Source organism: Passer domesticus, chromosome 18, assembly GCF_036417665.1.
Source record: "Passer domesticus isolate bPasDom1 chromosome 18, bPasDom1.hap1, whole genome shotgun sequence".
In the NCBI taxonomy this organism is placed as follows: Eukaryota; Metazoa; Chordata; class Aves; order Passeriformes; family Passeridae; genus Passer; species Passer domesticus.
In genome coordinates this window covers 11,948,385-11,971,340 of record NC_087491.1, presented here as the reverse complement: position 1 = coordinate 11,971,340, position 22,956 = coordinate 11,948,385, and the positions used below count along the sequence as shown (strand labels likewise).

The 22,956-nt window shown below is 42.2% G+C and overlaps 1 protein-coding gene and 1 long non-coding RNA gene across 5 annotated transcripts in view; both read left to right on the top strand.

Annotated features, from left to right (window-relative positions):
* Positions 1-22,956, top strand: part of DENND1A (DENN domain containing 1A) — a 150,238-nt gene that overhangs the window by 19,149 nt on the left and 108,133 nt on the right. For all 4 annotated transcript variants that reach the window (XM_064393754.1, XM_064393753.1, XM_064393757.1 and 1 more), the window contains exon 3: positions 11,196-11,239. In XM_064393754.1, coding sequence (XP_064249824.1) covers positions 11,196-11,239 — 44 coding nt within the window. The remainder of the gene's footprint in view (positions 1-11,195; positions 11,240-22,956) is intronic.
* LOC135283299 (uncharacterized) lies at positions 468-3,110 on the top strand. The gene is made up of 2 exons (XR_010349138.1): positions 468-622; positions 2,440-3,110. It is a non-coding gene; the product is annotated as an uncharacterized LOC135283299 (long non-coding RNA).

Here is a 22,956-nt window from a genome sequence, read left to right as displayed (position 1 = left end):
TATGATCTTTTGATATATGAACTTGGAACACCTCGAAGCTCAGGAATGCATTGGTGACTGTGGAAACCCTTGGTCAGTTCCGTTTCTTAGCCCAGGTTTCTGGGGTTAGCAGTGCAGTGAGGGTGAAGCTCTAAGTGTGTCTGCTCTAGAAAGGCTGCAAGCAGAGCACCACTGTGAAATCAGCTCCCCAGAAATGCTCGTGAGGTTTGGCTGTCCTTGTTGGTAAGGACATGGGGGGATCAGATTTATGGGATGGCAGACAAGCTGTATCCTACTGCACATGCCCAAAAGCATTTGTGGTGACAGCTCCACTGCAGGGACCAGTGGAATGGAGAGCGAGGTTTTCAGGGTTTCATCTTTGGGGGAGTTCTTTCTTTTGTTTCAGTGCCTTATGGATCACTGAAGCATCCTGAGCTAAGCAGAGGTGCACTGACAGAAGCCATCAAGCCCCAGCTGCTGGTGCAGCTCTGCTTTCTCTGGGCTGAGCAGTTGCTGTGCTGGAGGTCCCCTCGGAGGCAGTTTGTGCGGTTGGTGACAGAGCAGAGCTGGGAGCAGGGCTGCCCCTCTGCAGAAACACACGGGCACTTGGAGCCCGAACAGTTGGAGACTGTCAATATTGGGAGTATGAATATTGGGAGTGGGGTCAGAGCTGGAATTAGAAAGTTACATAGCTTGAGGCTTGGAAATCTGTATTCACTGTTGCATGGGTAACAAAGAAGGTTCCTCTCTGTAGTTCAGGCAATTATCCAGTTGCCCAAGAGAAGGGTTGTTGTTTTTCCTTCCTTAGTACAACACTTCAAGAACTTATGTTTGGCTACAACACTTCTGTTCCATGTCCTGTTTCAGTCAGTTCAGGTTAAACCTGATGTGTGGCAATCCATACTGCAATGAATGTATTTCTGCAGTGCTTTATGTATTTCTCTGACAATATATCTATCTGAAGTTATTGTGGTAGGTGAAGTTTGGAAAGAAATTTTGAAAAAGTCAAACAATTGTAAACTGTTCTCTAAGACATAGAAAATGTAGATTACTACCAAATTTAAATGGTCAAACTATCACTAAAGCTAAACTCAAAAATGACAAAAATAAAACAGCTTGGAAAATGTATATAAAACTCAAAGTATTTTCTCGTAGTGAAAAACTTGGCAGTGTGTTGGAAAATACTGTTTGTTTTCATTAGCAATTCCTTTAGGTTTTGTAATGCAGTTGATTGATTGCCATGGCCACATTGTGGTTTTGCACAAGTTCCTTTTAATACACTATTGCTAAAAAGCAATATGAAATTGAAATGTTAATTCTGGTTTTCTTCAGAGCAACAACCAAGTTAAAAGTTATTTGGTTGACACCGGAAAGTGGAAAATGTATCATTACATAAAAAGTTCTTGTAAAATTAATTGAATAAGGATTTTTTTAAATGAAGGTGCTTAGTATGCTAATTAATACAGTTGGGTATTAATTCAGTTGGCTATTTGCTCTAATTTTATCAAATATAACTTTTATTTTTGCTGCTTAGAGCAATTGTTTGGGTGCATGTGCTTGGCTCTTCAGCAGAGTGCCAGCAGATAGGCATTCAGAGGCCGTCTGAAATACATGTCCTGTAAATATTAAAGAAGTGACTGTTTCTTGTAAAGCTGTCACAGCTCTGGGTGCTTTGGTCTTGGCCTGAGAATTTGCATTCTGAGAATCTAAGTTAGCAGATTTAGACAATTACTCCTTATGTCTGGTATTGTTAAACTCTAGATGATGCACTAATTTGGATTAATTAATTAATAAGGATTAATTTTTGCTGCATGTTAGCTAGATGTGATAAAGGTCTTTTTAGTTTTCTTTCTTTATTGCTTCTGAGACTTTTAGAAAATCTTAGCTTGTAAATCCTGCTCTGCATGGTATTGGCACTTCCAGACTGTCACATTTAAATCAGAGCCTGAAATATTAGTTAAGTGATTCTTTCATATCCCCAGGACAAGGAGGGCTTGCCAGCTGCTGTGGAAGTGGGGACACTGTCACCAGGCAACTCCGCTGTCTGGAATATAAATACAAAGAGGCAGGAGAGAAACAAATTCAGTATTCATGGTCTGAGCACTTAAAACACATCTCTATTAAATTTATAGAGTGTCAAAAAGGTTATGAGAAAAAATACTCTGATCAAACACAAATAAATTTAAAAATTATTAAACCCCAAAAAAAGCCTGGTTAAAGTAGGTGTTCCCATTCAACTTCTGCATTTAAACTCTTTTGTATAATTATTGCAGGCAGCCTGTAAAATGTTTCAAAACACTTCGTATTTCATTTTGTAAGCCAGGCTTTGTGGATTTCTTGACCATTGGAGTACAATTTTACCTAATTATATTTTTTGCAAGTTTTAGCTGCTGTATAATTTGCTGACTAAAATTACAGAGGGAAAAATAATTTAAAATATAATCCATTCAAAATTTGCAGTTTGCAGGACTCCTGGAGTTCGGCTTCGATTTGCAGGAATACTGCATTTCTGGGTTGGCTGAAGAACAGATGGTTCTCAAGAGAAATATCCCCTTAAGTGCACAGTAAAGCAAACTCAAAAGATTCATCAACCGTGCTTTAATGTGGGCTCGAGGTATCACCAAAGTCATTAACCAGTGCAGAGAAAAGATCTGAAGACCTCAAATGAAGATGGGAGAAACATGTAACAAACAGAACTGGAAATAAGTACTTCTTTTGGCTTCTGGTTTTGATCTCTGTTGTTTTAGTTTTAGCTCTATACCGTGTATCCCCTTCTTACAGTTCTAGCTTTAGTCCTGTCAGTATCAGCAGTTTAAAAATTAGTCTGGACTGAAAGCTTCCTGCTCTTCTTTGTAAAGAAATAATTCTGAGTTTGCTGGTCACTGAAGACATCTTATGCTTTGCAATGTCTCCCTACTCTTAGCAGTTTAGAATGGTAGCAACAGACATTAATCTGTACCCTTATACAACTGGGTTTTGTAAAACCAGTATCTTGGTATGGGTGAAACAAAAGAACTTAAGGATTTAATAGAGAGAGATTTCCCCAATTGTATTTCATATTTTGAACACACTGCTTGCACCACAACTGTTTCCCAACTTCCATGAAAAGAATGAGTAAAGCTTTGATTAAACCTGTCCCCATTCCATGTGCGAGTCCAAGGGAGTCAGTAATAGCAGTAAGGTGGAACAGGAGAGGGTCTGACTAAATGCTGTGCACGTGGCAAGCGGGCAGTTCAGCAGCTTGACATGGCACCGAGTAATTGGTGAGGAACCAGTGGAGCCTCTTCTGGCTGCAAAAGGCAGTCAGTGTTTTTCCCGTCTTCTTAGCCAAGAAGTGAGCGTTGTTTTTGTGTATGTAACAGGACTGTAAAGTGAAGCAAGACCCTTTAGATGGAAAGGGCGTTTGTCTGCTAGAGACAGTGCAAGTCTCATATTTAATGTTTACTCTGAATGGCTTAGAAAGCTGCTGCTGGTCTCGTGCCTGCACTGGAAACCTGGTGTGAGGGATCAGAAACCGGGTGTGAGGGATCACAGACCTGGTGTGAGGGATCAGAAACCGGGTGTGAGGGATCAGAAACCTGGTGTGAGGGGATCAGAAACCTGGTGTGAGGGATCACAGACCTGGTGTGAGGGGATCAGAAACCTGGTGTGAGGGATCTCAAACCTGGTGTGAGGGATCAGAAACCGGGTGTGAGGGATCACAGACCTGGTGTGAGGGATCACAGACCTGGTGTGAGGGATCAGAAACCTGGTGTGAGGGGATCAGAAACCTGGTGTGAGGGATCACAAACCTGGTGTGAGGGATCAGAAACCTGGTGTGAGGGGATCACAAACCTGGTGTGAGGGATCACAAACCTGGTGTGAGGGATCACAAACCTGGTGTGAGGGATCAGAAACCGGGTGTGAGGGATCACAGACCTGGTGTGAGGGATCAGAAACCTGGTGTGAGGGATCACAAACCTGGTGTGAGGGGTCACAAACCTGGTGTGAGGGATCTCAAACCTGGTGTGAGGGATCACAAACCTGGTGTGAGGGGTCACAAACCTGGTGTGAGGGGATCAGAAACCTGGTGTGAGGGGATCACAAACCTGGTGTGAGGGGATCACAGACCTGGTGTGAGGGGATCAGAAACCTGGTGTGAGGGGTCAGAAACCTGGTGTGAGGGGTCAGAAACCTGGTGTGAGGGGATCACAAACCTGGTGTGAGGGATCACAAACCTGGTGTGAGGGATCAGAAACCTGGTGTGAGGGATCAGAAACCTGGTGTGAGGGATCACAAACCTGGTGTGAGGGATCACAAACCTGGTGTGAGGGATCACAAACCTGGTGTGAGGGATCACAAACCTGGTGTGAGGGATCAGAAACCTGGTGTGAGGGATCACAAACCTGGTGTGAGGGATCACAAACCTGGTGTGAGGGGTCAGAAACCTGGTGTGAGGGATCACAAACCTGGTGTGAGGGATCTCAAACGTGGTGTGAGGGGATCACAAACCTGGTGTGAGGGGATGTCAAACCTGGTGTGAGGGGATCACAATCCTGGTGTGAGGGGATCACAAACCTGGTGTGCACTTCACATGTACAGACATAATTCTGAAAACCTGTGTCACTTGTGTTGTTATTGTTGTTACCTCTACATCTCCTCATTCTGGAGAGCTGTATATTGCCTTAAGTAAAAATGTGCAAGGTAATCTGTAACTTAACCTGCTTTTTTTTGGAAGGATTTTTTTAAAAGCACATATAAGATGTTGCTGAATACTGCCAGGAAAGTTTTGTTCCTCACTACCCCTCTGGCTCTTGATGTGTTAATAATATAAAAACAATTATGGAAATCATTGTGATGTGCTTAATTTGTTCTGGTTTTCTCCCTTCCTTCCTGTTTCCTATGATGTATATTTTATACTGCCTTTGCTCTCTGTCTTTCTGCTTTCGCATCACTTTAGTGAAGTCTGAACAGCATTTTGTGTCTGAGTTACAAACCTTATATTATGTTTCTAGATTAAACTGTTGTGAAAAGCATTTTCATGTTACCAGCGAGGTATTTGGCACTTGCAGGGTAGACTTCCAAATGTTCTGTTAAAGAGAGAGAGGCAAAGTTAGGGGTCTGTTTTTTGTGGCAGGACAGCAGCTGATGCACCAGTCCTGGCTGGTTCTCTGCCTGCAGGGCCGTGCCCACCAGCACAGGCTGCCCTGGATCCTGGGGTGGGATGTTTGATTGCACTGTGATCTGCTGGGTGAAGAGGCAGATTACAAACTCTCGTGGGTTGTGTGTTTGAGTGTGGAACCTGCTGCGGGTGCTTGCTGTGCTCGGTGACACCTTGGGGTGACGTCAGCCTCCCACACCGTGGTGCTGGCAGTGGCCTTGTGTGATGGGGTGTAAGGCTTTCTTGTAGAATCTTCTTTTCATCTTGGTGGTTTTCTGACTTGCACACTTTTAGAATAAAGGGCACTTTAAAAAGAAAGGATTGAAGGCTTAAAGCTGCATGTTAAATAAAAATGGAAATTTTTGTTCCGTATGTATTTCATGCCAGAACTTGTTCTGAGGTTTCTTGTCTGTTTTCTGGTGTGTGTGTAGGTTTTTTCTCTCCCACATTTTCTCCTCCCATCCCCGCCTTTTCCCCTCCTCCCCTGCTTCCCACTCTGTGAGATGGTATCTGCAGGCTGAGCTGCAGCAGGTTAGGGGCAAGCAGGAGTGTTCGGCTGTGCTGAGTGCAGGACCCCAAGGAGTTTGCAGAGGTTTGGAAAGAAGTTTGCATTGCTTTTTAGTTGTGCTGCATAAGGATGAGAATGTGTAGTGGGTATTGAAATTAAAAGTTACTCTGAATGGAATTCCAGTTCATTCTAGAGGGATTGCATCTGTAAGGACCTTAAAGAAGTGAATGAGGTAAATAATTAGTTAGGAGAAAAAATGAAGTAAGTTTCACTATATTTTTCAGTTTGGGATTGAAATTAATTATTTGTAGCCAGTATGAATTAAACTGGCTGACTTTTATCAGAAAAAACAAGTTTTTCTTTATATTGGGTTTGCATGGTTTACTCTGGGAAGTATTTTTTGGTAATTTTTTGAAAACTTCCGTGGTCTTATAATTTCCATACAATTCAAATACAGACCAGTTTGAGCTGTGCTGTTTGTAGAAGTAATTAAGCATGTGTCTTTTAAAAGCAAAGCTCACTTTATGACGTAAGAAAAGTTGTGAGTAAAAGAGCAGCATAGTTACACTAATATGCCATTGTAGCATGTTCCCATCCTGTCATCTGGAAAATTAAATCAGGTTCCAGCATGGATTAACATCCAGACTTGTGTGGAGGGGAAGGTACTGTCTTAAATGCCATGAAATTGAACAATGGGATTATACAGTTCACAGCTAATTTCAATATTCTGCTGTACTTGGCTTTTTGTTAAACAAGATCCTGTATGGAGAGGCAGGGATAGCTTTTACAACTTGGAAACATTGACGTGTTTTATGAAATACTAACAATAATAGCTGGAATATGTTTGAGTAATGAATGCAGTGCTCTGCGTGCACAGATGTGACGTGGAGTCTGCACTTCCAGAGGGAAAATCTGGATGTGTTGTCCATGAGAGCTGCACTCAGCCAGTGCAGTGTGTGCTCTGTGTTACCCTTTGTGAGTCTGTACGTGCTGCAGTGCAGAAAAGCCTTGCTCTCTGTCCCCAGGAACCAGTGCTGCCTTTGCTCACCCCTTCCCAAAATAACCCCACGTTGTTCCTCTGGGAGGTGATTCAGTCGCTTGCCTCAGAAGCATCTCTTAAAATAGTTGTAAGGGAAGCTGCTGCAGAAATAGCCCCAGAACCTGGTTCATCCGGGGATTCCCAGCTGGCCCTCGCTGGGACAGGCTGGCCCTGCTGAGGAGCGAGGGCTGCTGGAGCTCCTGGGCTTTGGCCAGCTGAGATTGTGGCAGCAGCTGCTTTGGATGGAGCTGTGTCCTCTGCGAAGAGAGCTTCCAGTGGTGCATGGCACGTTGGTCAGTGAGCCCACGCTGGCTTCACTGAAGTCACTCTTGGATCTTAGCAAATTGATACAACGTGCCGTTGGTAAACAATTTAAACCTGAGTGTAAGCCTTAGGAATAAAATCAACTTTTTTCTTGGCCCTAGCAGTTTAAAATTGTGACGTATGTGTATTTATTTGCACTTGTGGCCCTACAAGAAGGGGAGATTGCAGATGGGATGGTGTATTTTAGCTTTATTTTGGAATGTTAGTGCTTGTAATCTTTCTGCTTTACACTTGCAACTCACAGTTTCCAGTGCTGTATTTCAGTGTGTATTTGTATTCATGGATGGCTGTTTTCCAGGGAAGTTTAGGCATAAACTGTGTGGATCTTGTAATCTTTGTGAGCTGAAACTAAAAATCCAGTTGTAAGGGAAGATAAACAGGAGATTCTAGGTTACCAGCAACAGAAGAGTTCAGTGCATAGCACAAGCTGAGTTCTTGTTTTGGGGTTGGGACAAGTTTAGTTTGAGAAGCATGTCCATAATTCCTGTGACTTTTTCCTTTTGGGGGTTAACCTGCCCTGTGCTTGTTCCTGGTTTGCAAGGTCCTCTCCTGCTCTCAGCTGAGCTTCCAGAGCTCTGTGAAGTTACAGGTGACTGCAGGGCTTCAGCTCAGTGCTCTGCTGTAGCTGGGCAAGAGGTTGGTTGGGATTTCAGCCTGGCTCTTCCCTTGTTCTGATGTCAGCAAATAGATTCCACTCTCCTGAACTTGAAAAACGTATTTTACATGTGTTTACTTTGCATCATTTCACTCGAAAGCCTGTTAAGTACCTGGAATAACAGCGTTCCCTGTGTTTTGAGTTTCTTACTGCCTACAACTACAATGGAGCTGCATCTAACTGTTTGCATGGACTGTGCAAAACAAATTACTGCGAGTAAAAGTGTTTGAAGTTCCCAAGTTACTTTGGTTTACAGGCAGAGTTGACAGTCAGTTCTGTTCATGTGTTTGCCAAATATTTCACACGAGTGCTGAAGCAGTTTTCACTGATACTCCTGGTGCTGATTAAAGCTGAGTCCTGGGTGCTGGCTTGGCCTCTGTCTGTTTGTTTGACTGTTTTCTTTGTTCAGAATAATTTGGATATCATGTCTGTTGTGATTTTTGGGTGACTTGTGCTTATCCCTTCAGGGGAGAGCCTGGCTGTACTGAGTAGTATAATAGCAACGTTTGGTTTAGAGATATTTATATTTTATAAAGTTAGGTATCTTGAGGACCACTGTTGTGTGTATTTATGTTAGTCCTCTTGGTGTAGTGAGGGTGGTCTGGCTTCCTGAAACTTCATGGCAGAGCATGCAGAATTGAAATATACCTCTGTTGTGTAATGTGTAGGTAAGTATAGTTGAAAACACCTTTGAAATTCACACTGGGTTAACAATGAAGAATGGATGCAGTGATAAAAGCTGTAAGATGTAGGTTTTTTCCCCTGTGACCAGTGTAGTGTTTTCCAAATAAAGATAGTGAAAGTTTAGTAAATGTTCCCAGACCATTTAAAAGGTGAAGTGATGAGCTGACCCAACCTGAAATAGAAAGGACTTGTGAAAACATGGGGATCTGTGGCTGCCAGGCATACTCAGGGTGAGTTCAGCTGCTGGGGTGCTGGAGTCTCACCCAGCCCTGCACAGAGCTCTGCTCTGCACCAGGGGCTGAGATGGGGCTCTCAGCCTTCATTTAAACACTCCAGCAGGTTTGTCTGGCTGTCCTTCATGGCAGGGAGCTCCAGGAACACAGAAGGGCTTTCAAAATGCTAAGAAAACAGGAAAAATACATGTTTACACACACACAAAATTACTTTGTATGGCTAATCTGTTTTGTTAGATTTTTCAAGAATGAGAATGTGGTTTGCCATCTATGGACAAATGTGTTTAGAGCAAACACACTTTGGATTTATGTCAAATTGAGTTCTCATTTCCCTATGAGAATGGTAAATGATAAAATGTTGTGTGTGGCAGTATGTGTATATATATTTATATTAAGTTTGAGAGCAATGGATCAATAGAAGGGGGAGAAATGTAGGTTTCATGTTCAGACACCATTGCAGATGTCTGCAGCAATACAAATTTGTTTCTTTCATTGATTTGGGTTTTCTTTTCCTTGGTAAAATTCTGAAATCTTGACCTCCATTAATTAATTTTAAAATTATTTAAAAATATGCATCTAAATAGGTGTGGCATGGTTTCTTTTACCACTGATGCTGTGCTTGCTGTGCTGAAGTGTGAAGCTGTACTGTCCTGTTAATTGCTAACTGTGTGCAGAGGGGACCCATGCCAGCACAGCTGGTCACATCTTTTTGTGTGTTTGGACACTGTGCTCACTTACCTGTGTCTAGGATGAAGAATTTTCAAAGTAAGGCTTCAAAAGGAGATCCCTTGCTCTCTGTTTCTGATTTGCTGTGCTAATGGAGACGGGTTTGCTGATACCTGTCTGTACAGTTTGATATATTGTATATGTATCACAGTGAGATGTCCAGACCAGGGTCTGATTGTCTGGAAAATGTAAAGCTGGAAAGTTTGTAAAGGCCCAGGCTGTTGGATTTCTCATGTGGACAGAGTACACCTTGAGAAGGAGTTTGCACCTGCTGGCAGAAGAGCCACCATGGCCCAGCTCCTCACTCGGGGAGCGCTGCTCTGGGGACTCTGGGCTGGACCTGTGGGACAGCAGGGGAGGAGCTGGGGCCGTGTCTGCAGCACCAGACCCAGCCTGGCACCTGGCCTGGCACCTGTGGGACAGCAGGGGAGGAGCTGGGGCCGTGTCTGCAGCACCAGACCCAGCCTGGCACCTGGCCTGGCACCTGTGGGACAGCAGGGGAGGAGCTGGGGCTGTGTCTGCAGCACCAGACCCAGCCTGGCACCTGGCCTGGCACCTGTGGGACTGCAGGGGAGGTGCTGGGGCTGTGTCTGCAGCACCAGACCCAGCCTGGCACCTGGCCTGGCACCCGTGGGACTGCAGGGGAGGTGCTGGGGCTGTGTCTGCAGCACCAGACCCAGCCTGGCACCTGGCCTGGCACCTGTGGGACTGCAGGGGAGGAGCTGGGGCTGTGTCTGCAGCACCAGACCCAGCCTGGCACCTGGCCTGGCACCTGTGGGACTGCAGGGGAGGAGCTGGGGCTGTGTCTGCAGCACCAGACCCAGCCTGGCACCTGGCCTGGCACCTGTGGGACAGCAGGAGAGGTGCTGGGGCTGTGTCTGCAGCACCAGACCCAGCCTGGCACCGAAGGGCAATGCTGCCACGATACTGTTCGTTTGTTCTTGCATTGAACTTGATTCTGAGCTCTTGCCTGATTGTTATATGGTTTGGTGTTTGTAATTAAAAAATTATCTTTGTAGAATGGAATGTGGCCTTCTCCGATGTATTCCTTTGAAAAATGGATGGCTTTGAAGAGATCTGTTTTAAATAGGTTGTCGTATAAATAATTTCAATCATGGTATTCTGTTGTTTTATGAACATCTCTAATTAAATTTAAGATAACTTCTCAGGGAATACTACCATATTATTTATTCTGACAGCCAAAGGAGTAAGGACATTGCATCAGTCTTGAATGCTTGCTACTCTGAAGTGTTTCACACTTGTTTTCCTGATGAGACAGGTTCCAGAACTGTGTTAATTGCCTCTTTCCAATTGTGGATACATATTTTTGGGCTTTTAGGGAGCATATCTTAACATAAGTACAAAGTAATTTTGAGGGATTTGTAAACTGGTATCAATGAAAATTGTCTATGGAGATAAATCAGCACAGTGCTTGGAGGTGGCAAAACTGGCTGTCTGATTTTAACCAAAATCATTGGGTAACCATTCCTGGTGATAAGCCCAGATGGCAAATTGCAGCCAGAAAGATGTAGCCCAAGCACCAGCCTGAAGTTCAGTCTAGCACCACGGCTTCTCTTCAAAAGTAATTTATATATATATATATATATATATATATATATATATATATATATATGTGTGTGTGTGTGTGTGTGTGTGTATGTACACACAGACATTTTTGGTTTCATGTGTTTTGTGTGTGTTTTATGTACAGTTTTTTTCTGTCTGGAGGAGGGTAAAGGGAGAGCCTTGAAAAGTCCTTCCCTGCTCTTATCAGCACAGCAGCCTCAGCTGCCCTCCTTGGATCCCCTGCCAGGGTTGCTATCATCTTCTGATCAAATATTAATGTGTGATTCTCTGCTTGCTCACTAATCCAAAGCCAATTAATATTATCTGTCAATTATTTACAGATCCTGAGGTGCGGAGGCAATTCCCAGAGGGCTACAGTGACCAGGTTTGGAATGCGTAATTAATTTTTTACATGACAAAATTTATTTCAGGGTTGTTCAACATATTATTGCTGCTCTTTTTACTGAAAGAGATAAATGCATTCTTAGAAAGAAAAAGAAGCTGTAATTAGAAGCAGAAGGATAAAAACATTTTTACACATAAAGCAGAAAACGGAAGAATTTGGATCTCATAAGATTGGTTTACAATCTCATTTTTACCAGCGAACATGAGAGCAAGAAGGAAAATTGATTAATAAATTTCACTTTTTGCCTTTAGGTGCCAGAGCCGCAGTTCATTTGGCAGAGCTCTCTGCATTGTCTGAGGTTTATAGCTGTGTTTAACTGGGCACCTGGCACTACAGCACATTTTTTAAATTCTTGCCTGATCATGCAGTCTCTATTCTGCTTCAAAAAGATGGTATAAAAGCCCAAATGTGTGGGTAGAACACACGGGGATTTATCATTTGGTTTAAACACAGATTGAATTAGGAATTTTTCACAGGCTCTGGTGGGTGAGCTCCTGCACCTCCAATCCTGGGAAGTGCTGAAGCTATGGCATGGTGGAGCTGTTTAACAGAACAATAAATTTGGTCTCAATGAGTCTCTGAAATTGGGTGATATCAGGTTAGGGTCAGCATAGCTATATTAGCTCAGATCCTTTCCCTCTAATTATGTTTTCACACAATGTGAAATTTTGTGGCATTTAGACTAAAGCATTTAACAAATTGTTAGCTGTGACGGCTCACCACAGCCAAGACAAATGGTTTCATATTTGGCTGTAATCACTGTGTGCAGTGGGACCTTGACCAGGCCTTCTGGGTGGTTTTGTAGTAATAGTATTTTTTTCAAAGCACCTATTGAACTACCTGACTGCTTTTCTCTGTAGTTCATTGTTAGGACTTGCTGTACACATGGAGTAGCATGGAACTAAACCTTTTGGAGAACTGCATCCTTATTGCCACTGTAGGTCTGTAAGTTGTTAATAAACAGCTCTCTGAGTTTGGGTTTCTGTGAGGACTAGCTGCTTTTCAGCAGTGCTGTGTCTCAGGTTAATCACGAGTGAAAGGAGGGCCCTGCAGAGCTGGGACAGTCAATTGTGTCCAGGATCAAGGTGTTACAGGAGAGCCTTGTAATACAACTGACTTTAGAAAATTCCTAACAATCCTCTTTCTTCTGCTGGAAATGGTTAGACTTGTATTATATTGCTGTGAATATGCAAGACTGAATGAAACTCAGAGGAGCCGGAGGCTCATAAAAATTCGTAAGATGTTCACCCAGTTCTAGTCAGAATTTCCAATGGCTGATGTCAGACCCCCTGAAAACACAGAGCTGTGTTTGTGTGGTTTTGGGCTGGGGTTTTACTTTGTCAGATATTTTGCACATGCGAACTTACAGGGAAAGCAAAAGAAACGAGGCTGAACTTCTCAGATTTGAGTAGATTTCAAAGACATTTTTTCTGTTGATGAACGGACAGGATATTTTCTGATCCTGGTAGCTCGATGTTCTTCAAGAGGAGAACATGTCCAGAGCTGACAGATTTAGATTTGAAAAATCACTTGAACATTCAAGTAAGCCAGAGAGGAAGAGCTACATCCATGTTTGTCCTTATGCTGAAAATCAGTCAAGTTAGGTTTATTTCTTAAAATTTCTGGTTTATTATTCTTTGGAAGAAAAAAAATGTGGAAGTGCCATGTCACTGCAGATGAAAATCCATGGTAAAAACCCCTTGATTTTTCAGTGTGTATTCTGTATGCAAAGGAGAGAGATGATCTGCATGTTAGCGCAGGCAAAAATTGTTTCTAGCAATCAAACATTTATGATTTAATCCAGAAGGAATATTTGAGTTAAATCAACACAAGGTAAAGCACTTATTAGTAAGAAAAAAAAAAGGAAAAACACCTCAAGTTTTTTTTTATTCATCTAAACTCTCAGTGCTTGTTTTTACATACACTGTATTTCCCATGTACCAGCACATCTGATCAGAGACCCTCGCTGCTGCTAGATGTTTTATTCTGTGTGTTCTTTGTACCTTACAGTAAAAGAATCTGTCACAAATTATTGTGCCTCACTGCTTTAGAAACTGAGAAAAAAGGGAGGTTAGATTGACATCTGTGACTGAATAATGATGACCAGCCTTTTGGCTCCCCTTGAGCCACAAAGCCAGCATTGCCTTTAGAGAGGAAAAAGGAGTAAGAAGAAAGGGGAGGGATAAAAGAGAGTTACAAATCTGTGGTCCCGGAGATGTATTACTGTTGGGCCAGTTGTCTGCGTGGTATGATAATCCATTTTGATCTTCTGTCTTAATTGTCTGCTAAAGACAAATGGGCAGTAAAAGTTCATCAGTTTCATCTTTTGCTTCTCATTTAGAGACAGAATAAATGATCCATGGCTACAGAAGAAACCTTTCTTTCTGACACGGAAGTAATGCAGACCCAACACGTTTTATTAAAATATTTCTCCCTCATTATTTCAGTCCTCTCAGCTCTGATAGATCTTACTGTTTCATGAAGAATGTAATCTGAAATGTAAATAAGGGGTTTGATACAAAGTCAGGAAGTAATGAGCAGGCCAGCCACATTGCAGGAATTTTGATTGTAATTACTGACAAAGTGAATTCTGCATGTCCTGATTTTTTTCCCTCAAGTTGTCTTTGACATGTTCAGACCACAATGACATCTACGGTTTAAATCTGTTAAATAACTGTATAAGGGAATATTTTATAGAAAATGTCATAGACAAGGTAGCTGAGGAGCCTTACCAAGGGGAGAAAATGCTAATGATTGCTCCAGGCCTCTTGAAATGGGTAAAATGAGGCTTTTTTGAGTGGCAGGAGGGACACTGGAGTAGTCTTGAGATACATTTTAAAATATGAGACTGTTTTAACTTGTTGGGCTGTTTTATAATAGTTTTTAAGAACAAAATGTATATGTATGTGTTTGTGGTTTTACCTAGCATGAAATCAGTAACTGTTGGTATTATAAGCAACAGTTTCCCGGTGCTGGATTTTCAGCATGACCTCAGAATTTAAACCAGATGAGAACTCTTAGTTTTTCTTTACAAAATGCAGTCACTGTAGATAGAATACAAGAAAAATCCTTCTGTATCACTGTATTTTCTGCCTTGGGTTCCTAATAAAAAGTTAGTAATGAAGTTAATGTTGTTTAGGTGGAATCCTGTGCTGTTGGGGTATTGTAAACACCATCCATGGCAGGGCACCACATGAATTTTGGCTGTCCGCTGTTTTGAAGATTAATCCCAAGATTAACAACTCTCCTGGGTTAATTTAAAGACAAGGAAGTTTGCAGTAAAGATAAAAACTTCTGTCAGAGACAATACAGCAAATAGTTGTTGTATAAATATATAGAAATAGGAAGTAGTAAAACAATCAGTGGCAGATGCAGGAGGAGCTAGACAACCATGGAAAATGCAGTCCATTTTAAAATACTTTTTTATTTCCAGTAATGCATCATTTGGCTCCTGACTGTTTTAATCTTTATAGCTCATCTGAAAAGGGAAGGAAAAGTGCTGTTGTGATGGTTGCTGTTTGTGAGCTGCTCTCAGTGGTATGATGGCTTGTCTGTAATTTGATGAACTATTGTATGTTCAGTTAATTACTCCAGGAATGACTGAGGTATGCGTGCTTGCAAGCTGGTACTTATGCAGATTGCTACTTCCATTCTGCTGGTAATTTTTCTTTCCACTGGCATTGAAACAGAGTTTATAACGAAACCAACAATCTTTATACATTTATAGATAAACTATAAAACTTTTATGGCAGTCTTTATATAGAAACTAATGGTCTTTCTTGTACAAAGTCTACGAGCATTGTGCAAACATTGCACACAGGGAAAAATAAAAAGCTCTTTCTTTGTGTCATTGAGAGTTGTGTGATTGGAGAGTCGTTACACAGTGCTGGCCACTAATGGAGCATAAACCCCCTGTCTTGGAAAGTCTGTGTGCACTAAGGGACTGAGCTGCTTGAACAGGGATGATTATAATCCAATTGGATATTTCTGAATTGCACATAATCTGAGGATAAACATTTTACCTTACAGGTTGCATACACAGTATGATAAAACCTGTCTTGAGAGTAATTTAAAAAAAGAGCTGTCCTTTCAGGAGCAGATGAAGTTGGGTGGGAAAGGCTGAGCAGTTAGTAATTTAGAAAATGTAGAAAAGTGGTCCTGGTGGTTTTTGTCTTTAAGCTTGTGGTTGAAGCAGCTGCTCCACATGATCCTGTCTGGGAAAGAGCTGAGGTGGAAATGTTTGGTTTTCTGTTTGTGCATCGTTGATAGCATTAATTGAATGTCTTTTCACTTATGATATCTGTGTCTCAGAAGTCATGGTGCAGGGCAGGAGTGGTAAAAGTGCAGAAAGCAAATAGTAATTAACTGGCAGTTAATGTTTTGAAGGAGCTCAGGAGGTGCTTGATTTTGGCCTGAGAGTACCTGAGGTAGTGTTGGACTCTGGAGTCTGCTGTGAAAACCACACCAAGAGCCAGTGTCCAGAAGTCAGAAGAATTCTGAATAGAAACAGAGGAATAATTGGGTTCAACTGTGAGGAAGTATGTCCAAGCCATTTTCTAAACCATCTCAGTTCTGTTTTGTGAAAAATTTGAATAGATATTGGAAGTTTGCTAAACACCATTTGGTTTTACCACAGATGATTCAGTGAGTGCAAGTATTACTGGCTACAATCGTATGGCCTTTGTTATACAAGAGGTCAGACTAGATGATCATAATGGTCCCTTCTGGTCTTAAAAATCTGTGAATATATGAATAATTTAAAACCTGTCCTGCAAAGCCTTATTCGTTGAGGTGGTGATATTAAAATCCTGTGGGACTGCTTGTGTGAGTAAAGGTTGTGGGATCAGGCCTAGTGTGAGTAATCATTATCACTTTGGTTTAAATTTATTGATAAAGGTATAAAATATTCACTGCAGGTAAAGCTGCCTTCTTTAAAATGGGAGATGCTTCAGCAGTATTATTCTGCTTGGGTTTGGTGAGGCAGTCAGTAGCAGAATAGTTTTGGAAGTTGTCTTGTATCAGGCTCCTGAACCATTCACTTTTGTATTGGTGCTATTGATCGATTCATAAACCATTTCAAAATGACTCTTTAGAGACTTGTAATATGTAGAAAGCATCTTTGTTTTGTTGAAGAAGAATATGAAATAACATTCCTGGTCCTGCCAGTGGGGGGTTGGCATGTTCAGGTACAGGCAGCTCCCTTCCTTGCTCTGACTGGGGGTGTTTCAGGGACAGGAAGAGGGGAGTGCTGTCCCTTGCAAAGGAAGGTTTGCTGGTGATGGTAGATGACACTCACTGTATTCACACCCCCCATCCTTCACGTGTGTCTGGACAGCAGCATGGAACTGGTGGCATGTTCCAGGGACAAGCTGGACACGACCCTTGTTAAACCAGGGAAGTCCAGAGTTCTTCGCTTTGCACTTGAAAAACTTCTCATTCTGAGTTTGGTCATCTTTGGTCATATCAGCTCTCCTTTCTTCAATTAAAAACCACTTTCCAGGGCTAATGAATGTTTTTATAGCTCTCAGGTTTTGACCACAATTCTCCCTAACATATTCTTGTATTTGAAAATCTGAAAGTTGTAGAAATGCTGATAAATTCAAAAAGCTTTATCCTCTTATAACCTTCAGTTGTCTGAAGTGATCACTGACTCCATCTCATCTCTGCAAAATATGTTAGAGAAGTTCTTCTTGCCCTGTGGGCAGGAGTGTCCTCATCACACTCATCATTTGAATCTTTGTTCTTTAGGGAATTCTCAAGCTGGTGTGATGGGAGCAGGAGCCTGGGAAGCAGGGCCTTGGGAAGTCTCAAAGTTGGTCAGCTGTTGCCCCCTTTGGGATGGTTGTTCAGCTTTGTTACACTTCCTCCCTGCAGCAGGCAGCTACTGCCTGGGTGAGGGGGGTGTTCAACAGCTCCAAACACGTTCCTCAGCAGAGGGGAGCATCTTGAGCACTTGGACACCTGCGAGAAGGCAAATCCAGGGCTTGTGCCAGCTGCTGGTACCTGACGGTGCTGTGACAGCTGCATCCTCACAGTCAGATTTCATTTTCAGGTAACAACTCTCAAAGTGTTGTGCTGCTTTCTTCCACGTCCACTGGCACTGGTGGGACTGGTTTCCTCAGTGCCTGTCAGGAATTAGCTGTTTGCTCAGTTGTTGGTTTGGATTCCCAGGCTGTAGCTTGTTTCTGCTGAGGCTGTCACTGGTGGGGAATTATGGTATGGAATGACAAAGGGAATTCAGGATTCTCTTTGGTAACCAGTGCAGGAAGAAATTGAAGTCTAATCTCACAGTTTTTCATGCTTTGAGATTCCATAGAAGGCCTTTTCAGTGAAGTTACTTAGTTTTGCAGTGGGAGATGGTAGAATTTCTCTAATGTGGAAATGGCAGAAATGTGATTCCAGAGACCTCCTGTACAGAGGCAGGGGTTGGTGAATCCTTACCTTGTCCTCTTAGACACAAAATTCTGCTCTTGGCTTTAAAGTGTTCCAACATTGCAAGTTTCTGCACATCCTTTTTCTTGAACAAGAGATGGGAGTTGATATTCAATGATATTTACTATTTGTTGAACTAAGTTTTTTGTTTGTTTTTTCTCTCTTCTTTTTTTTTCCCTTTTTTTTTGTTTGCTGGTTGTTGGTTGATAACATCCTAGGGCTTAGTTTTTCCTTTAAATCAGTTTCCCATCTGTTGTGCCTGGATGTGGCAGAAGTGTATATGAACATTTGCACCCTAGCTAGAAGAGATTACAATCTTTAAAAAAGTCAGAACTGTTTGTGGTTTTTTTCCTACCTTATGAAAAATGAATATCCTGTTGGGACTGAGCTACAGTGCAGATTATAAAGGTGTAATGTAGTTACATGGGCGGGTTTTGATTTTAGGTTTTAATTTCAGTTTGGAGCTCTGGCCATTCTCTTTGAACATATTATATTTGTGAGAATGAATCCCTGTGGCTTGCATTATCTGACTATAGCAAAGATCAGATCTGGTTGTGTATATGACTGAAAATGTGACTGGAGCAGTGCTGCCACAATAGTCTCCTGTGATGGTAAAGTTTGTATTTGATGAACAGAGCTCTTTTTCGGGACCTGTAGCAGACAGTGCTTCCAAGAATTTCCTTGCCTTGTATTTTGGAGAGGCTGCACAGTGCATGGGGCAGTGGTGATTAGCAAAGCCTGATCCTGCCCAGTTATGTAAACAGAGCATTTCTTTCACACACATCTTGTTAACTCTGCTGCAGACCTTTATTGGTGCTTCTTCAATAATTTGTTTAAACTATGCAGTACAGATTCCTTATTTTAGCACTAAGACTTACAAAGGCTTCTTTTAGCAGCCTTTAATTTCGTACTTATGTGTGTGACATAGCCTGTGGCTGTGATCTCTGCTGTGAATCTGCAGTTGTTTTGGGATGAAAGCAGAAGGCAGCTGGAAACTCAGTAGCTACATCTAGCTGTCTACCTAGAGAAGGCCTTGATTTCAAGTTTATCTAAACAAGCTCGACTAATCCCAACTATCTGGGGGGATCCACTGTCAAAACAAGCAGCATGGCCCTAAGGCAAACACAACCATACAGAAATGAAGGCTGGGACTTCCAATACTCCAATGACTGCATACTGGAGGCTTTTTTCCTGAAAAGAGAGTAAGAGAGGTACAATTTGCATAATGCCTTTTCATCAGGAACTTTTGGAAAGCTGACAGAGGTCCAGCTTATAGCGCTGTAGCCACAATACAGAGTCTATAGGAGAATCCTTGAATGACCTGACCATATTGAAAGAAAAAATGAAAGCATCGAAGTATAGCCAAGTGAGTGTGGAAAAGAGGGCTGCTGCATTGTCTAACATCTGCTCTACTTCTCGTTAGTTTTGTTCTTTGGTATTCTATGTGGACTTTGGAGAAACCTAAGACAGCCTAACATGAATCCTATAATCTTCCTTCTGAATATTTATGTAGTGTGCCAGCCTCTAAGCTGTCCTTTGCATCTTCCTACTTCCCCCTCATTTTCATGCTCTCAAATGAGGCCAACATTTCAAAAGCTAAATAAATGTTTGTGAATGTTTATAAAAGATTTGCATAAATTTGTCCTTGTTTGACAAAGATCACTTTTTTCTTATGCCAGTTCTGAAATATTTTAAAGGTTTCAGTGCTTGTCTTGACAACAAAGTCCTGCCTCAGAGAACAATGATTGCTGATTAAGTGGGTATGTGCTCGGAGCTGAATAGAGCGATGGAGACCAAGGCTGAAAAGGCCACTCATCTTAAGCCAGAATTATAATATTTAACAAATGCTAACCCAAGGATAGATTTAAAGCTTTGGTTTTGGTGCAGTGTACCTGTGCAACTGACTTAGGGGCTGAGCAGGATGTGATTATCTTTTCACAGCTAATAGTTCTCACCTCATTTCTGCTAAATCTGCAAGTGAAAATACTCCTCGGTTTTAGTAATTAAATGTTTAAAATACATTTAATTGAATCGGTGTTCCAGCTCTCTGCTATTGACACTTCTTACCTTTACCAGTTGATCACTGTTTATGCACATAATTGGACCTGATTTTTTTTATGCCCGTTAGTATAATTTTTCAATTATTTGTGATTTAAGACTGGAACAATTATTCAACAGTTCAACAGTAGCTGTAGATTTATTTTTTTTAAACTAAAATCTATTTCTCTTAGAATGAAACAAAATCTCTGCTTCTACTGAAGCGGTTTTAAAGACATTTGTTGAGGAGATCTCTTTGAAAAACTGCTTGAATATTTAGTTCAGCTTTACTTTCAGATTTTTTTTTTCTACTGGAGAAAAGTAACAGTCGTTCCTGTTCTTTTGTTCTGTGAGTGGAGAGGTTGAAGTTGTCATTAAGGCAAAAACTAGAGCTACTTCTCTGCCACAGTTTTATCACATCTGCTGGGCCGTGTCCCAGGAGGAGCTGAGCAGAATTGAGGAATTGAGCGCGGGCCCATTATCTGCTGGGTTTGGTGTGCTGTAAAGGGAGCGAGACCTCGGGGAGCTCGCCGCCCCTCCTGTAATGTCCAAATCACAGCTGAAGGGCTGCTGGCAGCAGAGCTTTGGCCTTGGGCTGGCAATTCTAAGAAACAGAGTCACAATTAGGTTTAAAAAATTCAGGGATTTTGAGCTTTATCTTGAAATATGTTTTTAGTAATGCAAGGAGAAAAGTTGCCCATCTGTGCACATATTTTGTACGTTTAAAATATTTAAATGCTAGCAGGCCTCAATATGCCTGGGAAATGTTATTTATCTCCTGCTCTTCCTGGTTCCAGGATTGTGGATGTACGTGTTGGGGGTTTTTGTTTGTTTGTTTGTTTGTTTGTTTAAAACAGCCTTTTCCTGAGAACAATCAGTTACCTTCAATGAAATGATGTTATTTTGTCTGGCCCTGTTCCTCTGCTGACCCTCAGACAGGGACAGGCGACTTTGGGAGAAAAACCCTCCCCTAATTCAAGCTTTAGAATTGCCCCGGAAAAGCTGGTGCATTTCTGGAACACAGAACAAATGCTATGAAGTTGTATTCGAATACCAGTAGGATTAGAAAAGCAGAGATAAAACTAAATTCAGGCAATTTAAAGTCATTCTATTAAGCAAATTATGTCCAGATTTTTTGGGCATAGAACATTCTTTTAAAGAGCTGATGAAAATAATTTCTTAAAATATTTACTACATTACAAAATTCAATAATGCTCAGTAAGGATATAAGGAATAAAAACATTTTATTGCAAAATCAATGCAGTATGAAATGTGACATAAATATTTTAAACAAGCAATGATTTTTTAAAAAGAATCTGTGTTGTACCAGTTTTCTCAAAACTAGAAAAGCCTTTAGAACTTAGAGAAATTTTGGGTTTAAGGTTGTCGTTTGCTTTTTTGAATTCTTAAACCTATTATTCCCTTGCAGTGGATAATTTAATTAATTGTTCGCTTAAAATTATCCAAATAATTGAATTAAATATAACAGCAGTTTACAATTCTGTGTGTATAGGAGACATTAATGGACAACCCGTGTTAAATTGGATAATGTTTTTCTTCAGTTAATCTCTTAGCACTTTTAATGCACTGTTAACATTTCTGTAGTGTTTAAATGTGGTGCTGCTTCTGAGGAGCAGTGAAGTCCCCAGTGGCTGCTCCCTGGTGCTGGTCGCTGTGCTCACGCAGCCTGAGCCCTTCAGGCTGGCTGCATTTCCCTTCTGGGCCTCCGTGTCCAGTTTGTCTCCATCCTTCCTCAGTCTGTTGATGTTCCTGGCAGTCTCTTGGTGTCCCCCCGTGGCAGAGGGAGCGTTTCCTGCTGGTTTGCTGGGGTCAGGTGGCCTTTCAGGCTGGGCAAGGTGAGAGTTCCCATCCTCTCTGTGCAGTGCTTTGTTTGCAGCAGCCCCAGCTGTGCTTTGCCTCAGGTGTAAGGGCAAGGAAGTGAGCCAGCAATCCCCTTTTTCATAGGGGAGTCATCTCTTCTCCATGGGAAGCTCCTCACTGGCCGTGCTCTGTTCTCTTGTAACGTGTACTTGTGGGCTTTGGGGTCCTTCCTTTCCACCTCCCCACATCCACAGCTGAGGCTCCAGTCTCTCCTCTGGGTGGTCCTTCCAGTTTCATCTTTCCCAGCCTGTAGGTTTGTGTGGTGTGTTGTTCCCTGCTCTGACTCCCATTCCTATGGAAGTATCACTCCTTAATCACTCAGCATTTTCCACAGATCTCCTGATATTCTAATTTCTTTTTTGTCCCTCTTCTCCCTACACTTCTTGTTCCCTTTTGCATCTCTGGTGTCCCGTGCATCTTTCTAGGAGCAGATACTTTGCAGCAGCCCCTTCTCTAGCCCAGTCATTTGCACTTCATTTATCAGTGCAGTTTTATTTAATTGCAGCTGCACGTGGGATATTTGTTAGTGATGTTCATTTGAGCAGAAGTGAAGCAACCCACTGTATTTAAGAAAATCTGAAGTTGTTCTGTTGATTTGGAAGAGGGAGCATACGGTGAAGGGTTTAAAAATAAAAAAGACTTCAGCTACAGCTTGCATATTAAATTCACAAGTGAATGTGCACATTTTTTCAGCATTGTTGAGCTTTCTTTACTGTTTGGTTGCAACAGAGCGATGCTTTGGGACACGAGCCCGGTGTGTATTGTGTGTATTTCCCAGCCCGGCTTTCCAAGTCTGTCCTGCCTGCGTAGGAAAGCCTTGCAGAGCCGGCCTCACCTTCAGAGGTGGCTGTGACACAGAAGGGCTGAGCACGGTGTTCCTGCCTCATTTATTTTGAAAACTTTGCTACTGAAACCAAACTTAATCAATGAGCTCTGTGTTGTCTCCGATAAGTTATGTACTGGCTTTATTGATTGGGAAGGATTTTAGAAAGCCCATGTGGGGTTTATAATGTCAGCAGTGTTTTGATTATGAAAAGAGCTGGAACCTTGGGACGGGGAGGCAGGTGGTGCCGGGGCTGCAGCCCCCGGTGCCGCGGCTGCGCCGCATCCCCCGGGACGCGGTTCGTGCCCTGCACTTCAGCTCTGGTGGCTGCCTGCTGGAGATGCGCTTCTTGCTCATTAAAATGTTAAAAATCAAACTGCATGTAAAAAGATTTGTGAAAATATAAACTTGGGGATTGATCCAGAAAACTGGCGCGTGGTGCCCTGGAGACCCCGGCGGCAGCTCCCGGCTGATCTGCGCTGATCAGCTGCCTGTCCTGGACTGCTGGGGGGCTCTGCTCTTC